General features: G+C 42.3%; 1 protein-coding gene across 1 annotated transcript in view; it reads right to left on the bottom strand.

The window, feature by feature from the left end:
* Positions 1-3,375: 3,375 nt before the first annotated feature.
* Positions 3,376-25,667, bottom strand: part of MRTFB (myocardin related transcription factor B) — an 80,825-nt gene continuing 58,533 nt past the window's right edge. Inside the window, 5 exon segments of the mRNA XM_040441993.1 lie at positions 3,376-4,579; positions 13,692-13,752; positions 20,005-20,142; positions 21,470-21,628; positions 23,905-24,060. Of these exon segments, the coding sequence (XP_040297927.1) occupies positions 4,056-4,579; positions 13,692-13,752; positions 20,005-20,142; positions 21,470-21,628; positions 23,905-24,060 (1,038 nt within the window). The 3' untranslated portion in view covers positions 3,376-4,055.

Raw genomic sequence — 25,667 nt, 5'->3', positions numbered from 1 at the left:
CAAGGACACGTCCCTGAGATATAGTAGAACTCCTAAGATTAAAGGTCCTTTTACATCTGCAGGTTCTTCAGGCGACTCAGGAAGGAATCGTTCCTTCCTGGCAATCGCCTGCTCGCTAGCGGAGGAGACCGCATCTATTACATGCAGCGATCTCCTCCTCAGTATGGGGAGGAGTCAATACTAACGCCATCGCTCCTCCCCATACAGAATCATCATTTGCCAGCGGCCGAGTGCTGATTACACTGCACGATCTGCCATCGACAAACAAGGATTTTTAAACCTGCCAAAAGATTTCAATTACCCGATGAATGAGCTCGGTCATCGGGCAATTGGTGGAAGTATTACAATGCCAGATCATTGCCAACGATCGTTCATATGAATGCTTGTTAGTGATAATCTTACCGATTACCTTCAGATGTAATCGGGTTCTCCCTCTGGATAGATCATCAGCATCTGATCGGCGGGGGTCCGACACCCTTGCCGATCAGCTGTTTAAGAAGGCAGCAGCTCGGGCAGTAGCGCCGCGGCCTTCTCGCTATTTACCGCAGGCCCAGTGACGTCACGACTAGTATCAATGGTCTGGGCGGGGCTAAGCTAGTCGTGACGTCACTGGGCCTACGGTAAACAGCGAGAAGGCCGCGGCGCTACTGCCAGCGCCGCTGCCTTCTCAAACAGCGGATCGGCAAGGGTCCCGGGTGTCGGACTCACGCCGATCAGATGCTGATGATCTATCCAGAGAATAGATCATCCATTTAAAAAAACTGCAGAACCCCATTAAGTCAGATCAGAGTATCTATATAATCTCCTGGTGGCACAATTTCATCCCCACTAAAAGTGTTTCTAAAGAGTTAAGACTGTAGGACAATGTGTTCTCTCACACATATTTGGGCTCACAGAGGTAAGGGACATACTAAGCATCATATTTTTGTGCTCTTTGGAAGGCGGTTATAGGTTTAAAGCTTACCCTTTTGAATGCCTCATGTAAAGAGGCCTGTCCTGATGACAGGTTCCCTTTAAAGGGATTCTGTCACCTCTGACAAGCCATATACTAGAACACCTGCTGTTGACTCTAGATTAGTAATTTCCATGTTGATACTCACCCCCATTCCCCCGCTATGTGCGCACAAACCGACCGTGGAATGCAAAGAGTCCTCTCCAGCCACTCACTCGGCTATTTTCGGAACTCCCATATAAATGAAAGGAGGGCATGCCACTCATGTGCAGTGTGCTCTCCTTTACTTTCGGGGACCAAGTTCTGGAGATAGTGCCTGTCAGACATTGGTGGCATATCCTAGTGATGTGCCACCAATGTCTCAGATGAGGCAACTGCTACAATGCTAGAGGTTAGATGTAAAAATGTTAAAAAATATCAGCAGGGATGCAAAGAGGCTCATGCACAAAAATCAGTGTGAAAAAAGCCACTGTTGTTGTCGTCACCAGCCACAAGAAACCAGAATTATTTTATTTTAAACTTCACCTGCAGAACATCTGAAATATGACAGGTTGGATTTATTCCCAATAATACATAAATTGTTGTGACAATATATCGCACTACCGTAAGAAAATGCAAGAGTAGACCACACTAAGAATGTGATGAGCCCGGTCTTAGGGTTCCTTATAATATACTCTTAGGTGTCCTAAAGACTGATTGGCACTAATGATTTTGTAGCTGCTGTCCCGTGACTAATAATAGCACTGCTAGCCATAAGCAACTGACTATCAGGTCGTACGTGGGGGCGATAGAACTGGCTTTGGACAAGCGGAAAGGATTGATATCACATGAAGAATCAGGAACAAGATCCTCAGTATGTTCATGACCGCAGATTTAGTATTTAGGTATCATTAGATGGGATGTCCAAACCTTTTTTACTTAAAGGGAACCTGTCATTAACTTTATGCTTCCCATACTAATGGCAGCATAAAAGTAGAGACAGGTGAGTTGATTTCAGCGGTCTGTCATTTAGAAGTTAAAAGTAAGTGGTTGCCGAGAACCAACAATCATTGCAGACTGGGCCTGGAAAAGAGTCATGGCCACCTGAGAAGAGTCCTGGTTATTCATGACTCCCTGCACTTCCTGCTGATGACTGACAGACTTCTACCTAGTTTCCTCCCTTTCTCTCTAGGAGAGAACTTCCAATCATCAGCAGATGGGTGAGAGAGCAGGAGATTATGAATAACTGACTCTTCTAAGGTAGATTTGACTCTTTTCCAGGCCTGAGCTGCAATGATTATGATGCTGGTTCTCGGCAACCACTTACTTTTAGCTCACGAGTGACACACCACTAAAATCAGCATTTCTGTCACTATTTTATGCTGCCCTCAGTGAGGACACCATAAAGTTGATGACAGGTTCCCTTTAAATGGGCCTGAGCTGCAATAGCAGACACATGGAAAAAAAGAGAGTTCATTTTGATCCCAATCAACCCCTTAACTCTCTTTATAACTTCATATCTTGCTCCTGATATTTTAGAGAGGCAGACTGAGAGTGGTTATAACAAGTGTGGTAGGAAGGAGCATTGAAAATTGTGGGGATTATTTTGGTTAATTTTTCCTCTCAACAATTCTCAGTGTTGAAAATAAGAAAAACACAACCTGAAGGTAAAAAAAAACAAAAAACCTTCTGCTTAAAAAAAAATGGTAAGGTGGCTGAAACCAGTACTAAGTATTTGCCTTACCAGTGACTACATAGTGATATTTCTGCTTTACCCTCCCAGATAAGAACATGGAAATGCAATTCAGTGATGGTCCGGTGAATTTGCAATCACTGCAGTCTTCAGAAAAGCCAGGTATGACCATGGTAGATTCCCTTCCTTGTAGAATTATGCCCGTGACTACATGCAGAAGCAGCGTATAGCTACTCTTAGTCAAGGAAACGCCAGTTTATGTTTATTTACAGTCTTATTTCTCCATTCGTATATTTGAGTTTGTAACTATATTTACAAGGTTTACAACTTTTTCAAAAATATTCTATATACATGTCATGTAGTGGACAGTTCGAAGCTCATATCCCTTTCTTCTCCCACTTAGTAGAGTAGAATCTATATCATTCAGTCTAACATTATATATATATATATATATATATATATATATATATTTTGGTGCATGCCATTTTGGGAAAGAAAGCAAAATAAAAAAAAAAGCCTGTGCGCTTAATCTATAGCAGGTGACCTCTTGGTAAAAAAAAAATTATAATTTCATACAATTTTGTACAGTATATTACAGTAGGTTTTCAGAGAGGAGGCCATAAAAATCCCTTTGTTCTTAATCGTTACAAAAGGCAATATAAAATAAAGCAAACTGACACTATCTTTAAAGTCTCATACGAAGAAAGAAAAAAAAACTAAAAACCCCTCTGTAAAATGAATACATTAAACCAGCATTTTCCAGCAACACAATTACAGTTTTGTAATGATGCATGAACCGCCTTACTAAAGTAAGATTTTGCGTCTTTTTTTTTTTTTTTTAGGCTTCTCTATGATTTGACAGGAAAATGGCAGTAAAATGTAGATTATATAAACGTATGCTTTCTACAAGGTTTACATCATTGTTTCATGACAGATAAAGCCAATTATGCATCACGCACATATCTTCACTTCTGCATATCTTGTGAAGATTCTAGTGTGAACCCTGAACCAGTCAGTGCTTTGCCATGGAGTAATGTTGGCTCAGCCTGTTCACAGGAACAGTCAAGTGCAGTTATTTTTAGAGGGAAAAAAAAAATCCACCTTAAGTGGAAAAAAAACATCAGATATATAGTTGCTATTGTCAATTTGTGTACAATTCCCCCAATGATCGTTCCATTTTTTAATCTCCTAATGTTTTCTGATCTAACCAGCGTTCTTGACCCACCAGTACTGGTCACCTTTTAGGTTTGGTTTTTACCTGTACAGTGTAGTGTCTCTCCCTAGTGGCCTGCCAGTAATATATTTGGGAATCCAGTGCAGTTAAATGCTGCAGATCACTTTGTATCCTGCTGTTTTGGTGTAACTGCTGCAATTACAACCATTTTCCAGCTTAGATTTTTCAAAATAAAATCCCAGATCTACAGTAAATGTTTACTCCCATTGCAACTGCAAGTCATTAGTGTCCAAAAAGTCAGTGGAGAACATGCTTGGGATGGTGGAGCTTAAAGGAGTAAGAGAAGAGGCGGAATTTGGCATAGTAATGTCCAGCCATTCCATGTTGTCCAGGTTTGTGTCTTGGAGGTCTAGAGATAAGCAACTGGTTGCAGTGAATGGGGTGTCCGTGGTCTCCATAGGTGTCGAATCATGGTCCAGTATGCTGTGAAGATCATTGTTCAGGTCATCAATTAGAGAAAATGTATCTCTGCCATCACTATGGCTGTCTAGATGAAGAATGTTAGTTCCTGGTGGTAGGGTTCCATCCAAGAATGCCTCCAGTTGGCTTTCTAAGCTAAGTGACAGACTGTTTGTTGGTTCTAAAGACAATGGAGGGGCTACATGTATCTGTGGTGGTGGTCTTGATACTACCGTGTTCACTGGCATAGTGGTTACACTGGCAGTAACAGGTCTCATCTTTGATATTGGAGAAGGTTGTTCTTTAATTAGAGGAGAAATTTCTGGAAAAATAAATAGAAAAGGTTAACTCTTCTAAAGGCTTCACTTGAGAGACACAGTAATAAGTAATGATATGCTTTCTAATCTTTGATCTGCATAAGACCACAAACACTGTTAGAACTATATATTTTATTGACTTACAGCAGCAATAAATGTAAGGTTTCTATAATTTGTGCAGTTAAATACAATTTGATGTTCACTGAAGATGTGGTAGTCATGAATGGGTTCCTGGTGCCTAAGAAGGCCCTAAAGAAGTATCCCCATATCTCCATGTATGGAATTTTTACAGGACACACCTAAAATTCCTATAGGTGTGGGCTCCACCTCTGGGGCCCATTCTCTATAGAGGTTCAGATCCTGTGGATATACCATAAAAGTCAACATGGGAATACCAATTTCAGTTCACACCCGTATTATAAATGGCACATGCTAAAAGGTAAGGGGCCCTGTTACAGATTTTGCACTGGGGCCCCAGAGCTAGACACACCTCTGCTTCCCAGTAAGCAGCCATAGGAGACAGAATGTTCCATATACTGTGTAATAGTGTGTGTGTGTGTGAGATTATTGTCTTTATTAAGTGCTACCTGAATGTGAATGAATACGTTATGGTGGACATCAGATAAGCAGTTAGCAATACCACTTGTCAGACACACAATGCCTTTAAGGAAAGATCATGTAAAAGCCCTCTGTTGTTTTCCAGATGTATACATTTATCCAGATCCAATTTTTAAACAGAATATCCTCCGAGACAATGAAACCTTTTCTCAGAGTCTGATACTAACCACCACTTGTATTCCCAGCAGTGATAAATTACAGACAACCAGCCTTCACCGCTAATAGATTTTCCAAACTAGAGGAGTCATTTCTTTGTATTCCATGGGAAACTTACAGCACTAGTATTGTTATCATGTATGTGCCTGAACAAAGCTTTAAAGTGGAGCTTAATCCTCTGGAAATATAGAAGACGGTAAATCAACAGTATATATATGCTTGGCTATAGATAAGGGTATAGCTGCAATTGAACCTATGAGAGGAGAGAAAAATGTATGGAAAGTGCATTCTCTATACACAGGCGTGTGCTGTACTCCATGGAGGCCACTCTCTGTATATACAATTACATATACATTCTCTTGTATTGTGATAACTATAAATGGGCTTTGCAGAACTGGTTTGGGGAGATTTATCAAGACTAGAATTCCCATACGCCAGTCTTGATCCACTGTGAAGATGCCTCTTAATAAATTAGGCACATCTCTGGGCTTCCATGCGCCCGAAACTCACATCTATAAGCTAGGAGCTGGCGCAGACTTGAGCTATAACTAATACCAGTTTCTAGTGTAAGTTACAGTAAATTCTACGGGCTGCGGTAGGCCCTGCCTCTCCCACTAAACCCTGCCCCTTTTATTGCCACTTTGGCACAGTCGCGAGAAAATCAAAGGAGTCCTCTCCATTGTGTGTGTAAGCTCAGGAGTCCTCTTCATTGGAGCCGACAGATTCCCTGGCCATCAGCTTTTATTGAAATGTTGTATTACCACACTGTGCCCACTAAAGTCAAAAAGTGACCATGTAATACACGGAACAGGTGCATTTTAGGCTGCGTTTCATCTGAATTATGAAGGTATAGCCTTTCACAGGAGGCCGCAAAAAAAAACATGGATGGGGTGTAAAAAAAATAAAAATAAATGATTGTGACTGTCCAGATGAAAGGAAATGGTAGATAATTCGTAAAAAAAAAAAAAAAAAAGTGAGTGGTATGTGAATACCGGCGCTAAAGGCGATTTATCGTTTTTTTTTTTTCTATATCTTTTTTCCATACATTTCTCTGAAAAGGGAGATTTGTTCTGTGCTGAGGATGTGGTTGAAATCCAAACGGACTGCTACCTATCAAATGTTTAAATCTCAGCACTCTCATTAACATCAGTATTCTCTGACAGCAAGATGAAACAGAGCTGAAAATTGACCGCTTGCCATGAACATAATCAGCCTACACTTTCTCCACTGAGCATTGTAATGGATTCTCAAGCTGCAGGTTTTGCTCCGTCTCCCTTAGGTGCTAAATCTAAAAGGGAAATTGCGTCATGAGCCACTCGCACCCATTAAGTGCTGAAAGAGCCTGCAATAAATCTCATCTTTCTTCAAAGACAAAAGGAGACCAAACTTGGGAGAAAAATGGTGTTAAACGCATCTTCGAATAGTATAAAAGAAAAAAATGATTTATAGTGAAGTCCATAAAGAGATGAAGTCTACCGATCAGAATCTTGTGAAACCAAGCCAGAGAGCATTACTGGTAAGGACACACTGCTCTGAGGTCTGTGTAACACCACACTCCGCACCATTTCACTGCTACATCTGAAAAGAGTACGCATTAGGCGCGGATCTGACATGACATTTTGAGGTCACTTCATACATTTATAAAATTTGGTGTGGAACTTAAATTGCTAAAAACAATGGCCCAGATTTACTATTGTCTCTGCACCAAAAAAGTGTCTCAAAAAGTGGCGCCATTTGGCACATTTAGGGATTCTACACTTTTTTTTCTGGCATGCCCGACAAGGGTTGGGGCTTAGTGGAAAGGGGTGGAGCCTAGGATGCACCACATTTCTGGCCTAAAAATCTGTCTCAAAGTAAGCCAACCAGTAGTTGGTATAGAGTCAGAGGAAAGGGTCTATCCCTGCACCAGATGCATCATCCAGCCTGTGATAGATCTAGGTCTAGGCAGTCTGTCCAAGCTTATGCCATTCTTACGATTAGTAAATCTGGGCCAATGTTTTTAGCCAGCATCAATTTTGGAAATGTCATCATTTTTTTCTATTTATAACAGAGGGAAGGGTATAGCAAACAAGCTTCTGATCAGTTCTATGGAGTATGGTGCCCTAATGTAAAGGAGCACGTCCCTGTTATGGTCCAATTGATTTAAAGGGAATCAGAAACCTATTGTTTAAATCATGTTTTTATGTTAAAACATTTTTAAAGAATGGATGTTGCTTTAAAATTTTCACATCACTATCTCCTATATATTTTTTTAAAATCCTAAAATCCTGCAGTTTTCGCACTGTCCACTAAGTCTAATAATAGACACCATTTTTTGGTCTGTATAGATCACTTTTCAGCATTCATCTCATTATTATCACTGGCAGGATTAGAATGACAGATATATGGATAACACAGGATTCACTATCCACAATCAGTGATATTAGAGCTCATCTACTCCTCCTGACCCCTGAACAGTTCACACAGCATGCCTAGAAACCTCTCCCATAGAAGTCCATGAGCATCTTCTGGCTCATGGTGGCTGATGTACGGCATATCTCTAAATGCTGTTAACAACAAGACAAGATGGCCATCCCAATAATCATGTTCAGGAAATAGAATAAAAACAGATTAGAAAAAATAATCTGCATAATTATCTGGTTTTAAGTGGGAAAAAATATATATGCAACACATTCTCTTTAAAGGAGTCAATCCCACATAAAAGGAGCACATACAATGGGGGTGGGGGGTATGTATAAAAAACAAACTGGAGGAGGAGCTGCCCAAAGATATCTATCAGGTTGCTTCAGCTACTCTCATGGTTGGTTGTTGGTCAGGATTTGTAAGCCATAACACAGAGTTGGTCCATACATTGAGAACCTACAGTCGTGGCCAAAAGTTTTGAGAATGACACAAATATTAGTTTTCACAAAGTTTGCTGCTAAACTGCTTTTAGATCTTTGTTTCAGTTGTTTCTGTGATGTAGTGAAATATAATTACACGCACTTCATACGTTTCAAAGGCTTTTATCGACAATTACATGACATTTATGCAAAGAGTCAGTATTTGCAGTGTTGGCCTTTCTTTTTCAGGACCTCTGCAATCCGACTGGGCATGCTCTCAATCAACTTCTGGGCCAATTCCTGACTGATAGCAACCCATTCTTTCATAATCACTTCTTGGAGTTTGTCAGAATTAGTGGGTTTTTGTTTGTCCACCCGCCTCTTGAGGATTGACCACAAAGTTCTCAATGGGATTAAGATCTGGGGAGTTTCCAGGCCATGGACCCAAAATGTCAACGTTTTGGTCCCCGAGCCACTTAGTTATCACTTTTGCCTTATGGCACGGTGCTCCATCGTGCTGGAAAATGCATTGTTCTTCACCAAACTGTTGGATTGTTGGAAGAAGTTGCTGTTGGAGGGTGTTTTGGTACCATTCGTTACTCATGGCTGTGTTTTTGGGCAAAATTGTGAGTGAGCCCACTCCCTTGGATGAGAAGCAACCCCACACATGAATGGTCTCAGGATGCTTTACTGTTGGCATGACACAGGACTGATGGTAGCGCTCACCTTTTCTTCTCCGGATAAGCCTTTTTCCAGATGCCCCAAACAATTGGAAAGAGGCTTCATCGGAAAATATGACTTTGCCCCAGTCCTCAGCAGTCCATTCACCATACTTTCTGCAGAAGATCAATCTGTCCCTGATGTTTTTTTTGGAGAGAAGTGGCTTCTTTGCTGCCCTTCTTGACACCAGGCCATCTTCCAAAAGTCTTCGCCTCAGTTTGCGTGCAGATGCGCTCACACCTGCCTGCTGCCATTCCTGAGCAAGCTCTGCACTGGTGGCACTCCGATCCCGCAGCTGAATCCTCTTTAGGAGACGATCCTGGCACTTGCTGGACTTTCTTGGACGCCCTGAAGCCTTCTTAACAAGAATTGTACCTCTTTCCTTGAAGTTCTTGATGATCCTATAAATTGTTGATTGAGGTGCAATCTTAGTAGCCACAATATCCTTGCCTGTGAAGCCATTTTTATGCAACGCAATGATGGCTGCACGCGTTTCTTTGCAGGTCACCATGGTTAACAATGGAAGAACAATGATTTCAAGCATCACCCTCTTTTTAACATGTCAAGTCTGCCATTTTAACCCAATCAGCCTGACATAATGATCTCCAGCCTTGTGCTCGTCAACAATCTCACCTGAGTTAACAAGACGATTACTGAAATGATCTCAGCAGGTCCTTTAATGACAGCAATGAAATGCAGTGGAAAGTTTTTTTTGGGATTAAGTTAATTTTCATGGCAAAGAAGGACTATGCAATTCATCTGATCACTCTTCATAACATTCTGGAGTATATGCAAATTGCTATTATAAAAACTTAAGCAGCAACTTTTCCAATTTCCAATATTTATGTAATTCTCAAAACTTTTGGCCACGACTGTACAGTCCTTTCCATTATACCTTTTCTCTGTGTAGGTTACACTCTTGGCTTACAGTGTCTTCATCATTGTAGGTAAAGTTTTGATTTCTAACTGCATAGAATGCAAGTCTTTACGTTTTCAACTATATATTTCCAAATGAGATCTACTCTTGGTCACTTAAACAATTAGTCGCTTGGAAATTCAGGAACATGGTAGTAAATGGTTGGCAATTTAAAAAATTAAAAGAAACTAGGGCATATTAACTATTTGCAACTGGTGTACGTGCTTTACAACACTTTTCTAACTTTTTCAAAAAATACGCCAAAATTCTGGTGCATTTTTGGAGTAAAGCCAAACCAATTTATAGGTGGAGTAAACATAGATTACACAGTAGGGCTGCACCTGGTATCGAATTTTCGATACCCAATCTATACTTTTGTACCGAGAACGATACCGGGATTTGCTATTTCCTATACTAGGCTGCACTACTGCCACAGGGTCTGCTTCCCTCCTCCTCAGAATATTTATTGGTGGTGCAGTGGCAGTTCCAATCAGAGCCCCAGCAGTGTAATTGCGGGCCTCCGATCGATTACCATGGCAGCCAGGATACCACTAAAGCCTTCCAGGGCTGCCATGGTAAGCTCCCTGCTGCTGTGTGCACAAAGCACAGTGCAGCAGGGACAGTGTCAGAGCTCTATTAGGGTGAATTGGACAAAGGTTCTAACCCCCAAAGGTGGCTAAAGTAAAAAAAAAAAAAACAACAACATGTAAACGCTAGTATGGATCCGGCAGGCTGTTCTCCTGTCGGAACAGCCTGCTGGACAATCCGAACGCCAGTGTGAAAGAAGCCTAAATCTGGAATGTGAATTATGATGCTCCAGATTTACAAAGGTCTGTGAGCCTGAATTGTTAATTTGTCTAATATTAAGACTGCGATTCATGTTCTTAGACAGTGCAAAGTTCAACAGTATTCGTAAATCTTCCTCACTCTGTATGCAGCCCTGCAAAGCCTTCTAAGGCCCCAGCACAAGGGTTAACAGACTGCTGCATACAAGAGACGGCTGCTTAGCCTCCTTAATTCATGGTTTAATTTTCCTTCAGCTGTTACTTATTTAAGTTTGGCTCCAGTGTTCAAGTCAGCGGCCAATATGCCTGTAACACAAGCCTGTCATTCTCCTATCAGCAGAGCGGCTCATTGAGAATGACTGTCAAGAAGCTGAAGTCGGGCTGCAGGCTCCTGTCACTTTAATGCAAAGAAAGAAAATACTCCCAGTACCACAGAAAAGTGTCCTTTTACACAGACTGATTATCTAGCAGATTATCAAGGATGAGCGTTTGTATAAATCTGTCTGAGTAAAAAGCGCACTCGTTCATCGGGCGATTGTGTCCTTCTGCCGGCACCAAAAATCATCGTGTCTGTGCAGCAGATCTTACTGCATTGGAATAATGGATTTCTATGGGGACAAGCAATCGTTGTATCGTTCACTTGCCCCCATACAGCGGAGGTGGTTGCTGTTGGTATATGCAGCCCTCATCTCTGCTGGCGATCAGGCAACTGTCAGGAACATTCAGTTGGTACCCCACAATTGGCTGAAAGAATGGTCCGTGTAAACGGACCCTGAACAGTTGGTAGGAGAATTTCTGCCATATCTCGGAGAAGATTGTAAGGGATTCAGCTGGGAAATTCTAATGTTATGAAGATCCAGCAGCGCGACACCATGGGATAAAAACTCAGCGAATTGATGTTTAAAAGGAAACTAGCGACTTCTACCTGCCTGGCTTTGCTTGATTGTCAAGAATCTCCTCATTTATATATAGGCAGAGACCTGTCAAGCTAAGCTGGGCAGGGAGAAGCCGGCGGGGAGCCGCCTAGATGGCTCTTCTCTAGGTTTCCATTGCATTCTGTAATGAGGGAGCCTGTTGGCATTTAATTCTACCCGTGGTTTGGGCAGCACAAATCTCCTGACAAGTTCAATAAAAAATATATATATTTTGTGCAGTTTTGCCCAATAGAAAATCATATCTGATAAGGCTACCTGATAAATGTTACACTGGATATGTTCATGCTTGTGGTTTTATAGACCCTTTAAAGGCTACATTTTTTAAAATTATTGCATTGTAATCATTTTGAGCTAAAATAATTTTTTCAATTGGTTTTTATTAAAAGTATGCAGTCCTTTTTACTGTACATAGCTGAGATGCTCTAGTAGCAGCTTCTAGATTTTCTCTTTTACGTCAGTTGGGGAGCGGACGGCTCCTTATCTCTGACATTATAAACACTCATTATAGCTCAGTTCCTATCTTACTGATAAGAATGTGTTTATGACCACTTAGTAGTTTAGAAATAAGGGTTATTAAATGACAGCACAAAGTGAAAGTAGGATTCACACAGCTAGAAAAACAGTTTGTGACAGAACGACTCAATATCTTTAATAAAGGCCAATTGAAAATAGGATTTTTAGCCCAAAATGAGTAAAATGCAATCATAAACAAAAATTGTCGTTGAAGGTGTACATAGCCTTTAAGCGTACTTACCGGGTGCTTTTTTTTTTAAAGCATGTCAAGAAAGTGTCCAAGACTCTGAATTGTGACATGACATGGATTATGTGACATAATATTACAGTGTTTTGTGGAAGGCCTGTTAAGTTGTGACACATGGCATACATAAAATGTTAAAGAGCGTCTGTCAGCATGATCAACCCAATTAAACCAGGGATTTTGCTTGGTAGGGCTGATAATGCTGATTAAATTAATATCTGTCTATAGGTTGAACCGCTGCCAAGATATAATACATTTTACATTTATGCAAATGACCAATTTTGAGCACCGAGGGGCCGGACGTAGAGCTTGTAGCACCGCTACTGCTTTGTGCTCTGTTCACTCTGTCCTACTCTTTGATTGACAGGGCTAGACATAACATCTAGCCCTGTCTTCTGGTGCCTGCGCTGTGGCTCACTTAGTCATTATGGTGGTGTCCACTAGAAATGCATTTTGCTAAAGTGCTATGACTAATATGTGCATGCTGACATTCACTGGTGGCAGCAGAGCCTGTGGAGAAGAGAGAGAGCGCTATACAGGGAGGAGAGAATACGGACCTTTCCATCCTCCCAGCAGCTGCGCTCATTTGCTGTCTGTGAAGGGAGTGAACTGAGCACAGAGGCCTAGCAGTAGTAGTGCTCCAAGCACTACGACCAGCCCCTCGGTGCTCAAAATTGGTCATTTGCATAAATATAAAAAGTATTATATCTTGGCAGTAGTTTAACCTATACACAAAAGACAGATTTCAATTTGATAAGCATGATCAACCCTACCAGGCAATATACCTGGCTTAATAGGGTTGATCATGCTGACAGACGCTCTTTAAGTAGCTATGCAAATACACAAAATATATTGCATTTACCTGGGTTACAGTCTGCTTTACAGAGCAGAGCTGCATTCACAGTTCCCCTGGTTTCTGCTGAATACAGTCGGCAATCTGGTGCAAACAAAGTGGATAATTTACAAGTGGATTCTGCAGCAGATTGCAACCTACACTTTGCAAAGGGTGAAATCCATTGCGCGAATCCACAACAAATTGACAACATAATATGTAAGCTGTGGACTTGAACATCTGCAGCATGTTCACATTTCCATGTGGATCTTTTTTGGAAGTTGCGGATGGAGTTTTGAAAACCCAATCCACACATACCATAAATTACTGCGCAAAGCCACCACTACTGCACCCAGCCCAACAGCTTGGCAAGGCTCTAGAGTTAGGGTTCTTCAACATCAGATTACTGTAGAGGTGATTTCTGCATATAAATGTAGCTCTAACCTCCACTGACGAGCAGGCAGTTATCGGAAGGGACGGTTCCGATAATTGCCTGCTCAGTTTGTGCATGTAAATGCACCTTTAAATATTTTACATGACCCTTTGACTATAAAGATAGTGAATGCATTTTCTTACCTCCACTTTTGATGAGTATATCAAACAAGTCATCCATCTGCTGGCTGTGTGCGTTCGTTACCTGCATATCAATAGAAATAAAGTCCATGAAATACATTGTGCATCTTTACCTCCTGCACGTCATCTACTGGTAAAGTGATATGTATACTAATAACAATAGTATAATAATAGTAATCCTTCCTTGCAACCGAAGCAATAGGAAAAATCTGTATATAAAAGTGCTGGAGTTATTGTCCGGGCCCTGTTAATCAAAAAGACGAGGTAGGGACTGGCAGGAGGAGCAAGGCTTAATGTGGCTTGAGACCGCCCTCGGTGCACTTAACGAATCATTTGCATATGAATTAAAAGTACTTTTTCTCCAGAATGACGCAACAGATCACTAAGGACTGATTCACACAACTGTAGTCGGCCTGGGAAACATTGGCCGTGTGTCAGACGCATCTCCCTAACTCAAAATGACTTATTATAGAAGTTTATGATACAGTCAGTTCCTATCTGATCGCGGGGCTACTATGAGTATAGCACAATAGATCTGCGATCAGATATCCACTGCATTATAAATGACTATGATGCAGCCAGTTCGGGTCAGGGGGGCCATCATGGTCGGCCGGTGAGATGCAGCCAACACATGGCCAGCGTTTCCCAGGCCGATCATGGTCATGTGATCCATTGCTTCATTCTGGAAGAAAAGTACTTTTAATCTATATGCAAATGAGCAGCTAAGTGCACCGAGGGCGGGCCAAGTCACTCTGTACCAGCCCTGAGGGAAAGGTCATTATATTCAGCTAATCTAGTCCCCCAAAGCATTGTGACTATTTTATCAGCAAATTTCCTGGTCACAGACTCCCATTAACATTATAACCCTGTAGAAAAATATTTTGGGAAAGCTGTACATTTTTATAGTGAATTTCCACTTATTTTTTTTATTCTGGACTGATTCTTTTCTTAAAGGGGTTGTCTAGTTTCATGACACTGATGACATCGGCAGGGGTCTGACTGATCAGCTGTTGGTGCGAGCGCTGCGTCCTTTTTACGGTTTGTCTGCACACACCGCCTACATTGTAGTGGGATGCCAGGAGTCGGAGCCTTGCCGATCTGATGACCAACCCTAATAATAGGTCATCAAAATCATGAATTTGGAATATCCCTTTTTAATAAATCTCTTGGCTTGATAGCCTTGATAGACAAGCTTTAAAAAAAAACAAAAAAAACTTGCGTTACGAAGTAACAAATTCTCCCCCCCCACCAAAAGTTGGCCACCTTGCACCACTTATCTTGGGATATCCCGACTGAACAGGGCGGACATATCTGTAGCCTCATATTTATTATTTAGTTTATATCTAATGGTGAAAATTGCATTGATTAAAAAGCTGCATCTAAAAGTGCGCCAGATTTATAACATTTGTCTTTTTACTGCAAAAAAAAAGGTAAAAAGGCGAGTACAGTGATCCTGGTCCAACCATCAAAGTACTTTCCGACATATAAAGGAATTGAAACAGTCAGACCATTCCAATGCACCGGATTGATTTACAGCTTTTAACAAACTAAGTGCAATTCTCGTCAAGTACCCTGCAATTTCAGTGTTACAAAATATCTAACGTTTAATGAATGTGGGCCAGAGAGCTGACTGCACAAGTGTTGTCACCATTGTGACAATAGTAAGCTTCTGTGCTCCCCCTGGTGGTTGCAGAATTGTATTATTTAACTCTATGCAGATTTGGAGTTCTGTCAAAGCTCTGTCTGCTATAAAGATATATATTATACATTTTTTTTCAATTTACATATGAAATTTTAGGCATTGCGATTTGTGCACATGCTGATACATAAAGGTGGATCTTGAATTTTACAATACTTTCTTTTCATACGACCATGGAAGATGTGAGTCAGAAGGCAGCAGGACACAAGTCCCAGTTCTGCCATTATGTGGTTTTTACGGCATCTTGGAAAGATGTAGCTTGGTTTCTAATCATAGCACGCAGCGCTGATAGAAAGTCGTCTCCTTTGTACATGTGGGCCTCAGCTAGACAGTGCAGCATATGTTTAAATGCTAATATGGGCTGGGTGTTGTCTGCTTTCTGTGAAAACAAGCGCCTTTTCAGGAAAGTTTTATTAATTTCCTTTTTTTTTATTCTGCAAGGATGGTTTCCACTTCTGTCCGACAGATGTTTCTAATACCTGAGCTGTGATTCACGGACACCAGTACAGACTTTCATATATCACTCATCAAAGCACAGAAAAGATAGGTAAAGAAAACGTTATAAAGACTGAAACTATAATATTGGCAGGAAAACACATTTCATGACCATGGATCCCCCGACACAGGTACAGCACTCATTTGTATGTTTACCATGGTATGAATGAGACCAGTCTCCCATGTTTGCCCGCAGTCCATGTTCTCAGGGGACAGTCCTACAAAAATAGACTGCAGCTTATGCAAATTTGTATAAAATGGGTCTTTTCTGGGAATTTTGGAGGTGTTCTAGGGCTTAACCAGGCAGCTCTTAAAATGTCCCATGAATTGGAATGTACAAGGATTGTGCCACGAATAATATTCTAGATTTTTCAAACCAGCACCTGGATCTGAATAATTTGGTAATTGCATGTAATTCAAAATTTTGCATAGCCACTGAGCTATTCTATAAAATGTATATGTTATACCGCCACCTGCTGTTTGTTCATTTCCTTATTTCTTGTCCACCTCACGGAGGAGGTTGCACACGTTCAGTTTAAATCTTCAACTGTCATCAGCCAAATGTTCTGTTAAAAACCCTGGCAGTTACAGGGAGAATGATGCAGAAAGGACACTCCCCTGAGAAAGGACACACTCCCCAAGCTGCCAGCCTGAAAGAAATCTAACGGGGCTATTGGAGCAATGAATACAGAGATCTTTGGATCCATGTGAGGTACAGGGTTGATCCTAGCTTTGGTAGAAAGAGATTGTCATGCACTATATGATGTCTGGTTTTTATTTTAAAGGGCAAGTACCACCTACGTTTTTTTTTTTTATAATTCAAACCAAATACTGGTTTTATATTCTAAGGGTACGTTCACATGCAGCAAATCACAGCAAGTTAAACTAAATTCTGCTGCATAAAATCCAGAGAATTAACACCATGTGTGAATGTATATATCAATGCAAGGCTATACCATGCTAGCAGATTAGGTTTTCACAGACAGCACGGACTAAAACTTAACTTTTATTAAATATAAAGATAAAAAAATCAAAAACAAAAAGAAGGAAGAGCAAAGGAGAGGATTAGGCCAGAAGGTGCGTAGGGAAGGGCATACCATGTGTGAACGGATCCTGATTATTTTCTTCTACTTTGTTTTTATTTTCTGATTGTAGACTTTTTTATTCTATTTCTCGCCCATATTCATTGGGGGACACAGAGACCGTGGGTATAGCCATGTCCTCTAGGAGGCGTTGACACTAGATGAAGCTGTTATCTCCTCCCCTGGCAGCTATAGGAGAGAGAGCTTCAGTTTTTTTTCTAGTGTGGGTTCCGCCCTTCGGTGTCACGGCTCACTCCACCGGAGCGGTGGGCGCTCTTGGGCTTGGAGGATCAAGGTTCGGCCGCGTGGTTGTGCAAGGCGGCTGCTGTCCTCCTTTCGCACAGTCACAAAATTTTGCCAGGTGCATACTTATGCATCGGCGGGCGCTGCCTTGGGCCGCATGGTCTTGCTGGCGGCAGTTTCTTAGTTGCCTGCCGGGGCGCTTGCTCCATGGGTCTGTGGTTTTTCCCTCCCTGTGGACTACTTTTGGACGTCCCACGGTTCCTGTGTCCCCCAATGAATATGGGCGAGAAAAGGAGATTTTGTATAACTTACAAGTAAAATCTCTTTCTCGTTCTTCATTGGGGGACACAGCACCCACCCAGTATTGTTGTCCGGCCACAGTTGTGGCCTCTTTCGCACAAACTTATTTTTTTTCCCGTTTCCGTTTTTTACGGTCCATATGCAGAACCATTAATTTCAATGGTTATGCAAAAAAAAAAAACGGGAAATGTACTCCGTGTGCATTCAGTTTCCATATTTCTGTATCTGTTCTGCTAAAAGATAGAACTTGTCCTTTCATTGTCCGCAAATAACGTTCCGTCGCTCCATTCAAGTCAATGGGTCCGCAAAAAATGCAGAATGCATACGGAACACATCCGTATGTCATCCGTATTTTGCGGATCCATGCCCACTTTGCCCATGTGTTTACCGTTTACAAACAACGGATCGCATACGGAAAATCATACGCATACGGAGATGTTTTTTGCGGAAATGGAACGAAAAAACAACGGAAACAAACAACGGATCCGTGAAAAACGGACCCTCAAAATACATACGGTCGTGTGAAAGAGGCCTTAAGGAGAGATGGGACCAAGCCCCAACCACCAGGTGCCTGGAAAGCAGCGGAGCAGGCTGGCACTCCCATTAAGGCATAGGAAAGATGTGGAATCAGCGTAGCTTGCTGTACTATACTGTGTCCGTAACGGCCACCTTGGAAACAGCAAGATGAGACAACCCCTTTAAGTGAATGGACTCTGTTAGCACACTATGTGTGACAGCTCCTATGAAAACTCAATCCACAGAGTACAGACTCTTAGTTTGCTGACAGACTGAATTTCTCCTCAGCATTAGTATTGGAGTTGCTCCGGCTTTTAAGTGCAGCAGTTCCAATAATAATATTATGTTAGGAAATGGCTCGTTTGCTGCTTGTACATCGAGCCAATCTCAAAATAATATTATATGATAGAACTGATCCTAGAACGGTTCCCTATTATAATACAGACTCGGCAGTTTCTAACTTGACCTCACATCACGTCACAAAAGCCACTAGAAAAGTGAATTTAAAGTTTCTTGCAACTGCTTATTTAATGCATTAAGGGTCACGATAAGAATTGCTTAGGGCTCAAACCAGAGTTTTTCTTTAAAGGGATTATCCGACCACTAATTCATAATTAAAGGGGTTTTTCCGAGATTTTTATACAGATCGGTGGGGGTCTGACACCTGGACCCCCGCCGATCAGCTGTTTGAGAAGGCAGTGGTGATCCTGTGAGCGCTGTGACCTTCTCTCAGCTTTTCCTAGGCCAGTGACGACACATTCATCAGTCACATGGCCTAGGAGCATGGAGCTGAGCGCGACACCAAGCACAGCCGCTATACAATGTACAGCGCCGTGCTTGGTAAGCTACGAGAAGGCAGCGGCGTTCACAGGAGCACCAGTGCCTTCTCAAAACAGCCGATTGGGAGGGGGTGTCGGGTGTCGGACCCACACTGATCAGATACTGATGACCTATCCAGAGGACCTGCAATAAAGGTCCATTTGGTTGGTACCAATTGGGGATGTGTCCCTGCACAGTCTGATACTATCCGGTCAGTGCTGCCAGTGTCAGACTGTGCAGGTACATGTCTCCAACTGGTAACAACCAGATAGACTTTTAACCCAGACTACTGGCACTTCATTCATAAACATCTAGAAGGAATAATAGAGGAATGACATCATATAACAAAAGATGCTCCAAAATGGTTGTTACGTTGGGAATGCAAGTAGTTACTAAAACAGACATGTTAGGAGAGGTGACAGGTCCTCTTTAACTATCGACAAGAAGCAACAGAACACTGCCACCTCATGGCCAAAATGTGACCAAGTGTAAAACTTCTGATTTATCCCAGAAAAATAATGAAAGTACGACCTAGATTTGTCTGTTCCCTGCTGAGTAGTTAAAGGTACAATAAAAGTCACTGAAAATGAACAAATCCCTGAAGAGTCACTAAAGCACCTGCACAGGACCACCGATTAAAGGGGTGATGATCTAGTCAAATGAGTTTGAAACTTAAATATGGTCAACTTAGTTATGTGCCAAGTCCTTAACTTTTTAAAAGCTTTTGATATGTCATGGTGACATGTGAAGGGTTTTGATCGGTGGGCGACTGATTGCTAGAACCCGGAGAGAGAAGCACTAACCTAATGTACTCTCCCTCCTTGCTGCAGGAGATGGAATCCTAGATCATGATCTGCTGCCCAGAGACGATGATTGATGTGCCTGATTATCAGGAACGAGCGTTCGCAGGAACAGTCGTTCCCGATAATCTGGATGATTATTAGTTTGTCTAAACCAGGCATGCTCAACCTGCGGCCCTCCAGCTGTTGTAAAACTACAACTCCCACAATGCCCTGCTGTAGGCTGTCAGGGAAAGATGGGAGTTGTAGTTTTGCAACAGCTGGAGGGCCGCAGGTTGAGCATGCCTGGTCTAAACCCACCTTTAGATTTACAAAACCTATTTAGATGAAGAAGAGAAATGTCTGTAGTGTGAAGGACCCACCTCGGTGTGAGATTGAGGCTGAATATTACGTGCCTGCTTGATGGCCTCTTCATAGCGTGGAGGGTCTTTATTTTTAGCAGCTGAGCTGTTAAACACAGAATGCTGGACAATGTACTGGGACGGGGATGTGGCACTGGACTGTGGAAAGAGCACAAACACAACTGCAATAAATATCAGACGACAGGGACTGAAATCCTGCTCACAGGAAGCATGGCAACTGAAAAATAGAACACAAATAACATGGAAATGAAGTATCCTTTAATATGCTGGGTCTAATCCTTCTCCAAATAAGATTTCCCTAGAAACAGCATCAGAATAAATCTTGGCTGCAATGTGTGTATGGTGGTAACAGACAGAGCAGCCATCACGAATCATGGGCCCCGGGGTTGTCCAACTTGTAGGTGCGACTACAGTCACGTGCCATTTGGGGGACATGTTACCACTGCAGCCAGTCATCGTGACCCCTCCATCTATGCCAAGAGTTTACCGAAAAGTGGTGAAGACAGCAGTGGACCGATGGAACCCAGTATTGGGGAGCAGTGCAAAACCCCAAATTTGATGTATTCACTATATTAATCCTTGCAGTTTATCATAGCAAGCATACATAAGGCAAGTATACTTCCCCTGAAAGGTCCCGCTGGGTGGGGGGGTTATTTAAAATCACACTTAGAAGTTGGAAAACTCCATTGAGGTCAGAGCCCCATATAAAGAGCAGTTTAACCAATGAAGCAAAATATATTTCTGTCTAAATCTCCACTGCAAATGAAGTTCTACCCTCTGCTTAGTATAGTTCTGGTTTCCTGGGAATTTCATCTTTGTCCAATGCCCAAGGAGTCTTGTGTGCTATTCAAATTAATAGGACCTCCGAGGCATTGTGTGGCTGTCTTGGCCACTGTACCACCCTGTGTCTCTCCACGCTTCATGAATGAAGGTACAGAGGCATTTTACATCCGCCCCTCTTCCAGACCACCAAATAAAAAGTTTAATTTTTGTCCCTAAAAGTAACTCAAAAGGTAAAAACAAAATCTAATACACAGTACTTACCTTAAAAATCGAACAAAAATCCTGGTCTGATGGTCACTGCCTCCTTACCTCACTGCTTCCTAATAAATGTCATTTTGTCACTACGAACAACATACTGCCACGTTGGTCGGCCAGGGATCTCCTGCCACAGTAATGTAGCTCTGGATGACACATCATTGCACTGTAATGCAATGATTGGTGACATAGGAGGAGTGCTAAATTTAAAGAGGGCCTATTATCTCTTCTGAGATGTCCAATGAATGGATTGCAAGAAATTTGCAATGAAGGTCCAGCTGGGTTTTTACGGTTTACCGTCCCTGCACAGATGCTCGTGAATGCAATTGGGTAAAATTTCAAAAACAAATCTGCATGTGTACTATAAGTAATCAGTAAAAGTCACAGGACGCAGCATGTCACAATGTATGCACTCCTCATGACTAACCTCATGAAGGGATTTCTGCCCGTTCTGTACTGGCGCAGTTGGCGGTGTTCTTGCAGACTGAGAAGTAGTCAATACGTTACTGCTGAGCGACGAAGGAACTGAAGTGACTGGGGTTTGCGGATAGGAAAACACATTGTTTGATGTTGTGGGTGGACATACCTAAGGGTAAGAATCACAACACATACATTATACATAGACCATCTTGTCGCAAGGTGGCAGCTGGGCAGGATTGGATGAAAGATAGGGGATGGTCTACTAGATGGAAATAGTAAACGATGAGCGAATGGGAATGTGATGAGAGTCTAATTGTGTGCGACACCGGTGAACAGCAGAAGAAACGACAGAAGAACCACACAGAGTCAAGAGACAGGATATGAATCCGAACTTTAATGGAGAACCCTTAACAGAAACGTTACAATGGACATTCTCTATGTTGCAGACCTGCAGTGGGGGAGGAGTGGTGGTCTGGGGGGGAGGGGGGGGGGGGAAGTTGGGATAGGGGGCTGATTGCTTGTATTCCGTTGTTTTTCAAGAAAACTGTTTAATAAAAATTATCTGATGCAAACATGCTGGATTATTAATCAGATTTGGATGAGAGTGGCATTGCTGACGCGGGCTACATATATGGAGGTGCTACAAAAATTGCTGCCCTTTTTTTCCCCAGCGTACATTTATGTAAGGGATTTCATATTTGCTAGACATATGCTCCTGGGCTGGCTCCCGGCTCACTTGCTCCTCAGCCTCGGCTCCTCCACTAGGCTCCCTGGATGTAGAGGTGACCCGCTTCCCTTGTGTCATGACAAATGGTCATGTGATGTAAGCGAAGCAGACAACCGCTGCGGCCAGCGTTTGGCTGCACCAGCATCATACAAGGAAATTTACATCCAGGGAGCAATGTAACAGACACCGCCAATGTAAACGTCAGAAACACACTTATTGGTAATGGGAAGTCTAGCAACAAAACAGGGGGAAAAACCCCAAATGCTGTACCTTATCAATTAAAACTTAACTTTTACTAGTTTGGTATAAAATGGTTAAATATGCTCAATTATAACACATAGATTACACTTACTGAAGTGTTGGGGTAGAGCCGGGCAGAGCTGGGTGATGACTCTAAGTGTGCCGCTACTTGGCCTCGACTAAACTAATTGTTCAGTTTAGTCGGAGCACCCACCCAAAAAGGGGCAACCTAATCAATAGCTAGGATACCCTACTGCAGCCCTAATGCAGGTGGGTCCAGCTCTGCGTTGGTGCTGTAAACTATAGAGATGGGGGATTCCAGAAGAAACTAAGAATGATCCAGACGTGTTTCTGTTGGATGGTTGGTCAAATTTCCTCAGGGGACACAAATGAAACAAATGGCCTCAATGCGAATCCACTTAGGTGTTTTCAGGTGGATGAACAGCAGATGCTATCATCTAAGAGCGTATGGCTATCCAAGTGGAGCAATTACCTTTACATCTAGGGAGCCCAGAGGAACAGCCGAGGCCCTAAAGTGAAGGAGTCAGTGCCGGGAAGCCGGGAAGTAGGCTTCCCTTCTCAGGTCTGGCCAGCAGGTGCACAACCCCTTTTAATGTGTTTGGGTTGTATAAATCAGATAGGAAGGTGCATCTGAATTAAGAAATTAGAACTAGAGAGGAGCATGTGTGGATTTTGAAATCTGGTCAGAGTTATTTAAAAAAAATTGGATTCGTCAGAAAAAGAATTTCTGTGATATCATTAAGGAGAATCAAGGAAAAGAGGGAAAGAGAAATAGTGTGAGACTTTTCCAGGCAATCACAGCACAAAGCTAGAATTATTCAGACCCGAATCGGACAGGTGTTTTGGCTGAATCAGACCACAATCTAATTTTAAGAAATCCACTCCTCTCCAATTCGGACTCACTATAAAATTCCCGCTTGTCACTGTCTGTGGTACTACAGACAATATTTCATCTGTATTACTCAACTAATGCACTACCTCCCCCTGCTGGTCATAACACGTAATACATTTTTCATGGGAAAAAAAAAAAAGTTTGTTTAAACAAAATGCATATAAGGGCTCATGCACACGACCGCGTGCCGGCTGGACCGACCGCGGGGCCGCCGTATGTGGATTGCGGCCCCATTCACTTGAATAGGGTCCGCGATCCGCATCCAACTATCCACACCACAAAAAAGTAGTGCATGCACTCTGTAGTGCTTCCGATTCGTGCCTCTTTTCCGCAACGCCCCGCATCTCCCGGATTGCGAACCCATTCCAAGTGAATGGGTCCGCATCCGTGATGCGGGGTGCACACGGCCGGTACCCGTGTATCGTGGACCCACTGTTTGCAGGCCACAATACAGCCACAGCCGGGCAACGGACGTTTGCATGAGCCATAAACCTATGAAGAAGAGCACAACTGGTAAATACCCATTGCTAGTTTGAATCTGCTGTCTCTAGGAGTCACAAACCTTTCTGGGTTGCGGGTTCTGGTTGAGCATATGTGACGTAAACTTCTCCTGTGCCACTGATGTAGGAGGTTTCTGAGAGGACAGTGCCTGGACCAGAGTAGCAGGGGTAGAATTCAGAACCGAAGGCTGAGATGTACTTGGTGCTTGTGCTGGGGCCTAAAGATTATAAGCAAATATGAGTATTTCATGTACACAGGAGATTCTGAAAAACATGTATCACGTCCATATATTATCGAATTCCAGTTCATTTGTCCTCACCTGACTACAGGTACAGCTACAGAATAAAAATTCACTGACATTCAGAAAGATGTACTACACAGATTGTACCATTCTCACATAACTAACTCTTCTTCACCGCTTCCAGCATTTTTTAATTCCGGAGTTTTGGCAGGAATGACCAATAACACAATAAGGGGGTTGACTACTTTGGACTCCATTTAAAGAGCTTCATAAACAGCTGATGAAAAAGAGATGCCCTGGATACACAATGCGTTCGGAATGCTTCAGGCCCTTTCACATTTTATGTTGCAGCCTTGTGCTAAAATAAAATAAAAAAAATCCCCCATCAATCTCGACCTGAACTAAACACCCCATAATGAGAAAGTGAAAACACAATATTAGAAATTCTTGCAGATTTATTAAAAAGGAAAAACTAAAATTTCACATGGAGAAAAGTATTCAGGTCCTTTGCTATGACACTTGAAATTTGGCTCGGGGGCTCCTCCTATTTTCCTCGATCATCTTTGAGATGTTTCTACACCTTGATTGGAGTCACTTTTAGTAAATTGACCGGACATGATTTGGAAGGACACAACCCAGTCTATATAAGGCCTCACAGCTGACAATGCATATCAGAGCAAAAACCAAGCCATGAGAAGGAAAGAACTGCCTGCAGAGCTCAGAGACAGGATTGTGTAGGGGGAACAGATCTGGAAAAGGGTACAAAAAAATTCTGCTGCACTGCAAGTTCCCCAAAGCACAGTGGCCTCCATAATTCTTAAATGGAAAAAGTTTGGAACAACCACGACTCTTCCTAGAGCTGGCCTCCAAATATCCTGTGTGCAGATGGGAGAAACTTCCAGAAGGTCAACCATCACTGCAGCATTTCACCAATCTGGGCTTTATGGCAGAGTAGCCAGAAAGAAGCCTCTCCTCAGTAAAAGACACATGAAAGCTGTCTGGAGTTTGCAAAAAAGCACGTAAAGGACTCTCATGTGAGAAACAAGATTCTCTGGTATGATTAAACCATGACTGAACTTTTTGGCCTCAATTCAATTTCTAAGCATCATTTGCCCAATACCATCCCTACAGTTATGCATGGTGGTGGCAGCAGGTGGTGGGGGTGTTTTTCAGAAGCTGGGACTGGGAGACTGGATATTATTCTTAATGAAAATCTGATCCAGAGTGCTCTGGACCTCAGAAGGTTCACCTTCCAACAAGACAATGACCCTAAGCACACAACCAAGACAACACAGGAGTGGCTTTGGGACAATTCTGTGAATGTCACTGAGTGGCCCAGTCAGAGCCCTCACTTGAACCCAATGGAACATATCTGGAGACCTGAAAATAGCTGTCCATCGATGGTCCCCATCCAACCTGACAGAGCTTTAGAGGATCAACAGAGAATGACATAAAATCCCCAAATCCAGGTGTGCAAACCATGTGGCATCATACCCAAGAAGACTGGAGGCTCTAATCACTGCCAAAGGGGCTTCAACTAAGTCCTGAGTAAAGGGTTTGAATACCTATGTCAATGCAAGATT

This window comes from Bufo bufo, chromosome 7 (assembly GCF_905171765.1).
Source record: "Bufo bufo chromosome 7, aBufBuf1.1, whole genome shotgun sequence".
Classification (NCBI taxonomy): domain Eukaryota; kingdom Metazoa; phylum Chordata; class Amphibia; order Anura; family Bufonidae; genus Bufo; species Bufo bufo.
The sequence above is the reverse complement of the archived record's forward strand: the minus strand, read 5'-3'. Positions and strand labels throughout refer to the sequence as shown.